This window comes from Theropithecus gelada, chromosome 5, assembly GCF_003255815.1.
Source record: "Theropithecus gelada isolate Dixy chromosome 5, Tgel_1.0, whole genome shotgun sequence".
Lineage (NCBI taxonomy): Eukaryota > Metazoa > Chordata > Mammalia > Primates > Cercopithecidae > Theropithecus > Theropithecus gelada.
In genome coordinates, this window is record NC_037672.1 from 86,489,752 (window position 1) to 86,502,657 (window position 12,906).

The 12,906-nt window shown below is 39.6% G+C and overlaps 1 protein-coding gene across 2 annotated transcripts in view; it reads right to left on the bottom strand.

Moving 5' to 3' along the window:
- Positions 1-12,906, bottom strand: part of TMEM165 (transmembrane protein 165) — a 30,764-nt gene that overhangs the window by 6,863 nt on the left and 10,995 nt on the right. For both annotated transcript variants that reach the window (XM_025385467.1, XM_025385468.1), the window contains 3 exons: positions 7,219-7,444; positions 1,823-1,998; positions 1,087-1,269 (listed from right to left, as the gene is read on the bottom strand). In XM_025385467.1, coding sequence (XP_025241252.1) covers positions 1,087-1,269; positions 1,823-1,998; positions 7,219-7,444 — 585 coding nt within the window. The remainder of the gene's footprint in view (positions 1-1,086; positions 1,270-1,822; positions 1,999-7,218; positions 7,445-12,906) is intronic.

Genomic DNA, 12,906 nt, shown 5'->3' on the forward strand with positions numbered 1-12,906 from the left:
AGGCTGAGGCAGGAAGTTTCAGGCCAGGGGTTCAAAACGGGCCTGGACAACATGGTGAGACCCCACCCCAACCAAAAAGTAAATAAATAAAACAAATTACCCATAATAGCAGTACTCAACGATACATAAGCACTGAAATAAAAACAATGTTTTTATTTCCTTAAGTCTTTTTTGTTCTTTTTATGTATCATTTATTTAATTTCTTGAGATAGAGTCTCGCTCTGCTGCCCAGGCTGGAGTGCAGTGGCGCAATCTAGGCTCACTGGAACCTCTGTTTCCCCGGTTCAAGTAATTCTCCTGCCTCAACCTCCTGAGTAGCTAAGATTACAAGCACGAGCCACCTTGCCCAGCTAATTTTTGTATTTCTAGTAGTAGGGGTTTCTCCATGCTGGCCAGGCTGGTCTCAAATTCCTGATCGCAGGTGATCCGCCCACCTTGACCTCCCAAAGTGCTGAGATTACAGGCCTAAGGGACCGCACCCGGCCTTCTTTTTATATTTTAAAAGTAAACCTCCTTTTAAAATTTTTCCATGTCACTAAAATGATGTTGAAGAGTGAATATTCTAAGAGCTACACAGAGATTTGTAAATAGTTGAACCAATTTTCTGCTGGATTATTAGGCTGCTTCTAAATTTCTACTAAGTTACAATAATTATAAGTAGTCTGTGCAACACTCAATTTCTTTAGTGTAACAGATAAACCAAAAGCTATACACTTTATTAAACACCAAAATGGCCTTCAATAATACTATACCGATTCATATTCTCAACTACTATAAAAAAGAAAGTTCTATGATAAGAAAGAAAACCAAGCTAAGATGACTAGTACCACAGTATCATTCTGGCAAAACCAAAGGGAAGAGGATGAGTAAAAACAGTCCAACTAAGCTTGGTTACAAGAATATCACCTGCAGGTAGCAGGAACTGGGAGAAGGCCACTTTTAAGAGACTGGCAGAATTATCAGATGTAAAACAGTCTTGCATATGAAGGAATGCTGTGGCCCACTTGAGTGTGTCCAGTGTTTTCTGGAACAAAGTAATATTAATTGCATTTCGTTTTAAACAGTCTCCTCTCAAATATCACTCACCTCTCTAGCTGCCAACACAATTGTAGTTAGTTGAGAGCGATCACCCCATTCTGCTAAGAATGTTAATGTAAGAGCTTGAACAAAAATGGGTGAAATAAAATGCAACCACTTTTTCTGAGGTACTGTTATGCTTGTACCCATTTCGACATCTCCTGGTCCATTTAAAAGTTTGGTTCGTTGGAACTAAAATAAATAATAAACAAATGAAAGTAAGCACAGGAAGCAAATAAAATAGCACACAAATCACTTAATTTTTCTTTTATAAGTGTTTAAATTCTATGAAATATGCTCCAAAAAAACTACATTTATGTGACCCCCAAACCTCCCCTCTGAAGCACTGGTCTCACACAGCAACAAATGCTATAGTCTCAATTCTTCCGTTTCTCCTCAGCTGAACAAACCAAACAGGATTTACTGATCATTTACTATCCCAGACACTATGGGAGAAACATGTAAAATTATAAAATACAGTTCCTGCTTTTCAGGAGCTTATAATCAACCTAATTAAGGAAACTGATTACCTGTGCTCAGTATTCATCTCTCAGCTTCCTTTCTCTACTACATTCACACCAACCCCAAGTCAGATCACAGACAGGTATAAGAACAGAACTAAGCAAAAGACGTTATTTTGGTGTAGCCCACGCATATCACACAGATGGGGCCACTGAGAAACCTCTGGAGTGTTTATTCCTAGTTGAGTGCCTTTCTGGTCCAGATCAATGGTGCCATGGCTTACTTCTTCATCTTTCTTCTTTAATTCAGCTTGAACTTCTTCCAGTTCCTCTTGACCCTCATCAGGGCTCATCTTTAAGCCTTCTCGAAGCATTCTAATGCCAAAAATGGCAAATAATACAGTTGAAACATAGTATGTATAGACCCTGGGGATGACTGTGGTGGCATAGCCAAACAAAACTGGAAAAAATACAACAGTATGTTTGTTAATCAGTGTGTATCATGACCGACTAAAGGAACAGTTAACTTCAGAAATAAAAATTTATCACTGTTGAAAGAAAAATGGTTCACATTAGAAGCTAATCTAGCATGTAATAAACTCAAGTAGTTCCAGTTCTTTCCCTCCACCAATAATAAACCCTCAGATCTAGCCCAGGCCTAACACAGCTTACTCAGAAGCCAATGGTCAGGCTGAAGATGGCACATCTTTCAGAGAGATGTTAAATAAGATATTGAACTCCTTTCCAGGCATGTTCAGCCAGAGGCTGGCTTGCCCATACGTTGCGCAAGGCACAGTACCTGGGGTAGAGATTAGCTCAGAGGCCCTCTCAAGAGTTGAGATTTTATTACCTGGAAGCCACACCACTTTCATAGTGGTATTTCTTCATCACAAATCTTTAAATTACAAACTTCTAGTGAAGCATCATGATAAGATTCTCACATAGCAAGATTCAAACTCTGCTCCTTTGTAACTATTTAAAATAAGTACATTTTATGAAAAAAAAAAAAACCTAAAAATTCTTATAACATATATTAAAATAATGTTACAACAGGCTCAAACATTCAGTTCCACTCTTTCCCACTAATAAGACATCTGTGTAAGTTATATAAAAAATGATGCTTGGAACTATATCAAGAACTCAAATCCTAACGGGGAAACACAACTACATCAGTAATACTAATTCAGTAATTAAAACTTAAAAATTTGGCTGGGCAAAGTGGCATAATCCCAGCACTCTGGGAGGCCACGGCGGAAGGACTGCTTGAGCCTAGAAGTTCCAGACCAGCCTGGGAAACACAGTGAAACCCTGTCTCATAAACAAACAAAAACAACTACGTAAGGAACAGAGGATACGACCATACATATAATATATGCAATTACTCTGGCCAGGCACGGTGGCTCATGCCTGTAATCCCAGCACTTTGGGAGACCGAGTCGGGCGGATTACTTGAGCCCAGGAGCTTGAGACCACTGGTCAACATGGTGAAATCCTGTCTCCACAAAAAAAAATACAAAAATTAGCCTGATGGGGTGGCACACACCTGTGTTTCCAACCTACTTGAGGGGCTGAGGTAGAAGGATCACTTGAGCCCAGGAGGTCAAAGCTGCAGTGAGCTGTAATCATGCCACTGCATCCCAGCTTGGGCAACAGAGTGAGACCCCATCTCAAAAAAGAAAGAAAGAAAGAAAAATACAATTACTCTTTAATTCACTAGCTCTTTTTATGAAATGGGTGCAACACTTATAAACCTGCCTGAAAATTAAATATATAACCTGTATGTAAATTCCCTACATTACAAAACTTAAAAGATCTTAAAATCATGGTTAGAAATGTAGCAAACCTATGTCTGCGTGCACATCTGTAAATTATTGTGTGTGTGTATATGTATGGATGTATATTTGTATATATGTAAGTATACACACAGGATACAAGCACATATTTTCTAGCTCTGTCCGCTGAAAAGACAAGAGGCAATTTGTAACAATGAGCTCAGTAACCTTGCACCGAGATCTTGGGTTCTAATAACATTCTCCCCTAAAAAGCTCCTCAAAACTCCTCTAAGAAATGGCCAGTTCCAGGACTGGGCAGAGCAGGAGCATGATGAACCTGTAATATCTTGTTGTACTAGAAAGTGAGGAGCAAAAACAAATGGAAGCATGCCACAAAGACACAGGACACAGTTTGAAAAGGCTCCCACTGGCCTAACCTGGGATAATTTAATCAGCAAAATAGTTAAATAATTAATTATAAACCACTGAAAAAAGGAATCCATGAGTTTGTACTAATAGTAAAAAGACAAACAAATGGGAAAGGAAGGAGAGCTCTCGCTGGCAGTAGAATGTCAAGGCTTACTGGTGAATATGCAAGTACTAGAATTAAAAGTCGTCATTTTGCAAACATCAAGGAAAGATTTAATTATGCAAGAATCATCAACTGATGCAAAATCTTTGGAGAAATTTTGATGAGGAAGAGGGTGTTTGTACTGTCTTTAAGTATATCCCTACAGATTAGATATTAGTTACAAGGGAAGACAAAGACAACACAGAAAAGAAATCCTGACTGGGTCACCAAAATTAATGTCACCAATGAGGGATAAATGGACACCTATGCTTCCAGATGAGACATTCTTGGAGAGACAAAGTATCACCTATGCAGTTTTCTAGTCAGGAATGCCTACCTCAATCTAACCGTGAAGAAACATCAGACAAACAAGAAATGGGGAACAGTCCATTCCGCCAGGGGAGGGGGGATGCACTGTATTCTCCCAAAAAAGCTGATGTCAGAAAACATTTTTAAAAAAGGCGATGGACATATTTCAGATTAAAAGACTAAAAAAAATAAATAAATAACTAAATGCAATACCTGACCTAGACCGAAGGGAAAAACACTGATATAAAGGACATTATCGAGGGGTTGGGGGCAAGGGGAGGGAGAGCATTAGGACCAATACCTAATGCATGCGGGGCTTAAAACCTAGATGACAGGTTGATGAGTGCAACAAATCACCATGGCACACGTATACCTAATGTAATAAACCTGCACGTTCTGCACATGTATCCCAGAACTTAAAGTATTAAAAAAAAAAAAGTGGTTAAATCTATAAAACTAAAGCTGTGAAAGAGAAGGAAGATGTAGAAATAAAGACATATGACTTAACAATTGAGACAAAATAATAAGACTGTTACATCCACTTAATTACATAAAACTGCTGTCACAAGTGAAATATTTAATAAGTTTTATGTTCTTTCTTTTTCTTTTTTTTTTTGAGACGAAGTCTCGCTCTGTCTCCCAGGCTGGAGTGCAGTGGCGCGATCTCGGCTCACTGCAAGCTCCGCCTCCCAGGTTCACGCCATTCTCCTGCCTCACCCTCCCGAGTAGCAGGAACTACAGTTGCCCGCCACCAAGCCCGGCTAATTTTTTGTACTTTTTTAGTAGAAATGGGGTTTCACCGTGTTAGCCAGGATGGTCTCAATCTCCTGACCTTGTGATCCGCCCGCCTCGGCCTCCCAAAGTGCTGGGATTACAGGCGTGAGCCACCGCGCCCGGCCTATGTCCTTTCAAAAAACAAAAAAAGAAAGGACATTGGGTCATCCAAAATTAAAATATGGATGACAGATTCAAGTACTTTATCAATACATAAAATATATTAAATGTTGTGTGTATGTGTGTGCATTACATAGCTCATAATGTATGTATATGTACACACTATAGACAGGTATTTAAACCATGAGTATATATACACATTTATAATTTTATTTAGATAGAGTACAAATGCTAAAACAAATGGGATAAAATGTTAACAGGTAAATCTAGGCAAAAGATATATAAGTGTTCTTTGTACTATTTTATTTTTGCTGCTTTGTAAACTTAAAATTATTTCTATAAAATGTTTAAAAATTGTAAAATGATGGGCCAGGGGCCAGGCGCAGTAGCTCACGCCTATAATCCCAGCACTTTGGGAGGCCAAGGCGGGCGATCACTTGAGGTCAGGAGTTTGAGACCAGCCTGGCCAACATGAGAAACTCCATCTCTACCAAAACATACAGCAAGTAGCTAGGCGTGATGGCACGTGCCTGCAGTCTCAGCTACTTGGGAGGCTGAGGCACGAAAACTGCCTGAGCCCGGGAGGCGGAGGCTGCAGTGAGCCGGGATCATGCCACTGCACTCCAGCCTGGGTGACAGAGCGAGAATCTGTCTCAAAATAAATAAAAAGATAAATAAATAAAAATTTAAAAAATAAATACAAGGTAAAAGGATGGGCCAGGCACACATACCTATAATATCAGTACATTGGTATTGTTGAGGTGGAAGGATAGCTTGAGCCCAAGAGTTCAAGATCAGCCTGGGCAACACAGCCAGACCCTGTCTCTACAAAAAAACAAAAAATTTAGCTGGGCATAGTGACATGGTCCCAGCTACTCAGGAGGCTGACGTGGAAGGATCACTTGAGCCCAGGAGCTCCAGGTTTCAGTGAGCTATGATCATGCCACTGCACTCCAGCCCTCTGATAGAGCAAGACCCTGTCTCTAAAAAAAAAAAAAAATACATAAATGAATAAAAAATAGCTCTATCATCTCATTAAGAGATGTATTTCCACTTTTTAAAAATGATTATTTAAATCTGTAATATATTTTCTTTGAGTACTAATAACTATAACAACTCAATTCATAGAGTTAACACTTAGAGATTTACTAGGAGAAATTTACAATATCTTTGAAAATTCAATGATATTAAATGCATATTTTTATTGCAGGTAGATATGACGGGGTGATCTACACATATATTTCTTTAGGCTCATAAAGTGAAGCAGTGGGAGTGGACAAGGAAGAAAGAAATCTGTAACTGGTTTGTCATCAATTAGTTGTAAACACCACTGCACTTGGATCAGCTCTGTAATACATTTTGAAGCAAAAACTGATAATCATTAGGGTAAAATTAAGGAAAGTTAATGAAAATATAAATTATAGGAAGAAAAAAATGTAAATTTCCAACTGTTAAAAAAGTATATTCACATTTGTTTTAAAGGAATGATGGTGATAGTGGGTATCAAATTGCTAATGGTATTTAGACTCACTGGGTATATTTTTAAAACATCCTAACAGTCTCTCTTTTTTTTTTTTTTTTGAGACGAGAGTCTCACTCTGTTACCCAGGCTGGAGTGCAGTGGCACGATCTTGGCTCACTGCAACTTCTGCCTCCTGGGTTCAAGCGATTCTCCTGCCTCAGCCTCCTGAGTAGCTGGGATAACAGGCGCCTGCCACCATACCCAGCTAATTTTTGTATTTTCAGTAGAGATGGGGTTTCACCACGTTGGTCAGGCTGGTCTCGAACTCCTGACCTCGTGGTCCGCCCGCCTTGGCCTCCCAAAGTGCTGGGATTACAGGCGTGAGCGACTGTGCACAGCCCCAACAGTCTTACTTTACACATTATAACAGAAATTAGATCTTTGCAATTCCTTAAATTTAAGATGAAAAATTATAGACACCTATGCGACAGAGGGTACAAAATTATTTTAGAGGATACACAAGGAAAGAATACACAAATAAAAGGTTGGAAGACCACAAATACGGTGTAAGCCAAATTCCCATAGGACTAGGTCAATGACTCCATGACTTCATGTCACACAACGTGCTTTCCCTTTAATTCAGCGAACTCATGGGGGAAAAAGTACACTCACCTGACAAGCACGTCATTAGTCCCAAGGCAAGCATTGCACCAGCCAGAACGGTCAGGCGGTTATAGCGCATTGCCATGATGGCTGCTATAAAAAATGTCTTATCACCCAATTCAGATACAATAATAACTGATATGGCAGCGACAAATGCATGGATAAATCCCAAATTAGTTTGGGTAGCAGGATCTTCTTTATTGGTATGAACTGGAGCTGCTGGTGTAAATATTTTCTGCAAAACAAAAGATCAGTTACTTCTTAAAATCATTATTTAAAATTATTTTATTTTACATGTAAATAAGATTTAGTTTTTTTTGAAAACTTTCCTGTCATGGTCATTACACTTATTTACTGTCTAATCACTCTGAAAGCCATCAGTAATGACAGTAACCTCTGACGGTGGTTGCTACAATTTGAGTATCTCTTACCTGAAATGCCTGGGACCAGAAGTACTTGGAATTTTGGATTTTTTTAGATTTTGGAATATTTGTATCATAGTTGAGTATCCCTCATCCAGAAATCCAAAATGTTCCATTGAGCATTTCATGTGAGCATGTCAGTGCTCAAAAAGTTTCAGATTCTGAAGCACTGTGATTTTAGATTGAGGATACTAAACATGTATGATGCAGATACATACATATATATATATATATATAAATTCTCCAAAACAATTTTAAGAACAGAGTACAGACCTGCTATATCCATTATTTTTATTTTTTTATTTTTTGAGACAATCTCACTCTGTCACTCAGGCTGGAGAGCAGAGTGCAGTGGTGCAATCTTGGCTCACTGCAACCTCCACCTCCCGGATTCAAGCGATTCTCCTGCCTCAGCCTCAGAAGTAACTGGGATTATAGGCATGCACCACCACGCCCAGCTAATTTTTGTATTTTTGGTCAAGAGGGGGTTTCTCATCATGTTGGCCAGGCTGGTCTTGAACTCCTGACCTCAAGTGATCCACCCACCTCAGCCTCCCAAAGTGCTGAGATTACAGGTGTGAGCCACCACGCCTGGCCAAAATTACCTTATTTGTTAGGCATTTGTGATTTGAAATTTAGTTATTAGCTATGTCTCATTCAAATTTGTATTAGTAACTTACGTGAAAGACCCAGGTATGTTTATTAAACATTTGAATGACATGAAGCTAAGAAAAATTTCATTAACACTCTGAAGGACAAATTAAGACCCACAAACCTCAGCAGGGTATAGAGAGCTGGTTCCAGCTAAGACAAGTTTAATACAAGTTTACACAGATGGTCCTATGCTGAAGTCTAAAAATATCTTAGAAGGTAAAGTGGCCTAGCCAGGCACCATACATCACGCCTGTAATCTCAGCACTTTGGGAGGCTGAGGCGGGTGGATAACCTGAGGTCAGGAGTTCCAGATCAGCCTGGTCAACATGATGAAACCCCATCTCTACTAAAAATACAAAAATTAGCCGGGCATGGTGGCGGGAGCCTGTAATCCCAGCTACTTGAGAGGCTGAGACGGGAGAATTGCTTCAACCTGGGAGGCGGAGGTTGCAGTGAGCTGAGATCACGCCATTGCACAATGGGCAATGAGTGAAACTCAGTCTCAAAAAAAAAAGTGGGGGAGGGGAAGGAAAAGTGGCTAATGAAAAAGACAAACCAGTGTCTTGGCTGTCATTATGCTGAAAATGTGACAAAGCTACAAAAAAGCAGTAAGCTTTTCGCTTGAAGGCGTTAGTGACAAGTCCAACGTTATTCTATGCTGCTCAGACCTTCCCCAAAGTTCTATACACAGTTCTAAAGCACTGCACTGCCTTCTGAAGATTAGCAGAGATGTCAGAGACTCTAAAACCAGGGATGGCAAGTTACTGAAGCCAAAACCCAGCCTGTAAGAACAAAAAAATGTTTTTTTACATTTTTAAGAGGTTACAAGAAATAAGAAGAAAGAGAAAAGGAGGGAAGGTTGCTGGAAGGCAAGAAGGAGGGAGGGAAGGAAAGGAAGATTATGCATCAGAGATTGGTAGCCTGTAAATACATGGCCTAAAATATTTACTTTCTGGCAACTACAAAGTGTGCTGACTTGGCTCTAAAACAACCCCATGAGGGACCAGGAAGGACAGGGTATCATGTTCCAATAATTGGGAAAGTGTATATGTGAATCTATCCAATGTATATGGTCCTAAGAGGCTGAACTAAAAAGTTACAGATGGCAGGTTTTAGCTTAACAGAGAGGAGAGATTTCTATCTCCAAAGAGGCACCTGAAGTTGGAATGGACTGCTAGAGGAAGTGGTAAATACCCTTCTCTTCTCAATGTCTGAGTTCCAGAGAAGGGAACCACCACTCCCGGGAAATGGGCTAGACAAACGGTTCTCAACCAGGGCGATTGTGTCTCCCAGGGGACATCTGACAATGTTTGGAGACATTTTTAGTTGTCACAATCAAAGGGGAACTACTGGCATCTAGTGGGTAGAGGCCAGATACGCTGCTAAACATCCTACAATGCACAGGACAGTCAGTCCTTCCACAACCAAGAATGATGTATCCAAAATGTCAACAGTTCCCAGACTGAGATGCCCTGAGCTAGATAAACCACTTCCAAAGGTCTCTTCCAATCCTAATAGCTTATTTTTAATTTTTAAAGCTTATGAATCTCTAGAAACCCAAGAGATAAAGAAAAAGAAACCCAAGAACACAGTCATTTTGGACAGGGTAAAAACAGATTTATTACAAAGGCCCTAGTCAGAGATAAGAATATAATCGTAAATTCTTAGTGTGTATGTCATTCCTTAACACATAACATAAACCTGATTCCAAAATTCCACAGTAAAGATCAGAAAAATTTAAGCATTACCATTAAGACTAGACCTCTGAGCTAAATACTGGAGAAATTTAACAAATTTAACAAAATGGTTAATTTTAATTTTAATTAAACAGCCTTGACAGCTACCTCTTAATGAATTAAGTTTAATTAATTAAGCAAGTATCATTTTAAGGGCTTCTCCACTACTATTTTGGTTCCATCTACATGGATGGTCCTTTAAAAATGAGCTTCCTGGCCGGGTGCGGTGGCTGACGCCTGTAATCCCAGCACTTTGGGAGGCCGAGGCGGGTGGATCATGAGGTCAGGAGTTCAAGACCAGACTGGCCAACATGGTGAAACCTTGTCTCTACTAAAAATACAAAACTTAGCTGGGCATGGTGGCGGGTGCCTGTAATTTCAGCTATTCAGGAGGCTGAGGCAGGAGAATTGCTTGAAGCTGGGAGGAGGAGTCTGCAGTGAGCCGAGATCCCGCCACTGCACTCCAGCCTGGGTGACAGAGCCAAGACTCCGTCTCAAAAAAAAAAAAAAAAAAAAAAAGAGCTTCCTGCAGTGAGCTATGATGGCACCACTGCACTCCAGTCTGCGTGATGGAGCAAGCTCCCTTCTCAAAACAACAACTTCCTTTCTCTTCCAATATTAAGAATTCATATATATATATATCTATAAGCATTTCAAATTTCAACTTGGCTCTGACACATTTTCCTCCTGAACATGCTTTTTAAAGGTTAGTGTAAAATTTCAGGATCTGAAATCCCAGAAAAATTTTAGGAATAAATATACACCATTTATGATCACTTAGTGCTAAGCTCAAACACAAAATGTTTACTTTTTAAATCAAACACAATAGCGATCAAAGCTACATAGTCTCATGGTTTTATAATTCCCAGCCATGAAACCTCAGCCACATTATTTCATCTCTGTTCCTTTGTGAAATGTAGGGATAAAATAAAATTTGCTTTAAGAGTACCGACATGCACCACATAACGACATTTTGATCAATGATGGACCGAATATACAGCAGTAGTCCCATAAGATTACAGTACCAAATTTTTTACTGTACCTTTTCTATGTTTTTATATATATATATGATGTTACAACTGCCCACAGTATTTAATACAGTAACACCCTGTACAGATTTGTAGCCTAGGAGCCATACACTATACTGTTTAGCCTACGTGTGTAGCAGGTTATACATCTAGGTTTGTGTTGAGTACACTCGAGGACGTCTGCACAACAATGAAACTGCCTGATAATGCATTTCTCAGAACACATCCCCATCATTAAGTGATGCATGACTGTAAAACAAAACAAAATTTTAAAAAACTACATACTCTTAAAACTTTCCTATACCCGAAACACAAGCAAAATAAACTTAAAGCTTGTTACATACTATGCTGGTCCTGGGTGGCCAAAATCATACAACCAACCATGGTGACAAGAACTTAAAAATGAAAAGTATCAGGGTACTGTGAAGACACAAGATTTTTTTAAATTAAAATATTAACAGGATTAGAAAGTGATCCATTACCATTCCTTCACTGCTATGTGCAAGGATCATCTTCTTTGTCTAATTCACCTTCACAGGGACACAGTGTAGTGGTTAAGTGTACAGGCTCTGGAATCAGACTGCCTGGGTTCATAGCCAAGGCATTATCAGTTATGGCATGACCTTGGGCCAGTAGGTACACCTCCCTAAGACTCAAGTTCATCTATAACATAAGGGCTACTTATGTCTCAAAGGGTTGCTGTGAGGATTAAATGAATAAAGCCCTTTAGGACGGTGCTCAGTACACAGTAAGAACTCAATTAGTTTTTGCAGTGCTACAAAATATGAACAGTTGAATCTTCCTGAAACTAATTTCACGTTACTTTACTGTTTTAAGAAACATAATGGTTTTTTCATACCAAATACTTGATTCCAATAACTATCCAACAGTTCGCACTGAAGCACATACCAGGTTCCCCAACTGAACCTGTTTCTCCATCCTGAAGCATGAGCCAGAGCACAGTCTAACAAAAAACCATGCAGCCAAAAAGGTGGGCCACATAATGCATTTTTACATTTTCTGGTAGCCATGTATTTAAAAGTAAAACCAGGTAAAAAATTTAATAACATTTTACTTCACCCAATATATTCAAAATGCTACTATTTAAATTACAAGCAGTATTTTTAAAACTACTGAGCTATTTTAACATTCTTTTTTTCATACTAAGTCTTCAGACCCTGGTGGGTACTCACTGCACACCTCAACTCTGGATTTGCCACATAGCAAGTGCTCACAGCCACACGTACTCATGGCTCATGGTTACAGTGCTGGGCAGTGCAGCTCAAAAGCATGCCAGCCTTTTGCTAACCACAAGACTTTGGCCACAGTCCTTTTTCCCTTCCCACCTCCTTTTCATTATCCCCCTCTTCATCTAGATTCCTCAAGGTCCAACTCAAGTAGAACCTCTTGAGAAAGGCCTATCCCAGCAACTCTAGCTCTTAACGATCCTGACCCACTACAATAAAACTGATGCAAACTTGTGGGCAATGAATATGGGAGGCCTATTACAGAAAAAAGTTCCAGATAAGAACACTCAAGAAATTGACCTTTTTGGATTACAAATATGTATAAATGTAATGCTATCATTTGTAATAAGGAGACAAAATAATTAAATGTCAGCTCGGTGGTTCATGCCTGTAATCCCAGCACTTTGGGAGATGAGTGGAGCCCTTGAGCCCAGCCAGGAGTTCAAGACCAGCCTGGGCAACAAAGGGAGACCCTGTCTCTACAAAAAATACAAAATTAGTTGGGTGTGGTGGCACACACTTGTAGTTTACAGCTATTTGGGAGGCTGTGAGTTGAGAGGGATCGCTTGAGCCCAGGAGGTGGAAGTTGCAGTGAGCAGAGATCACATCA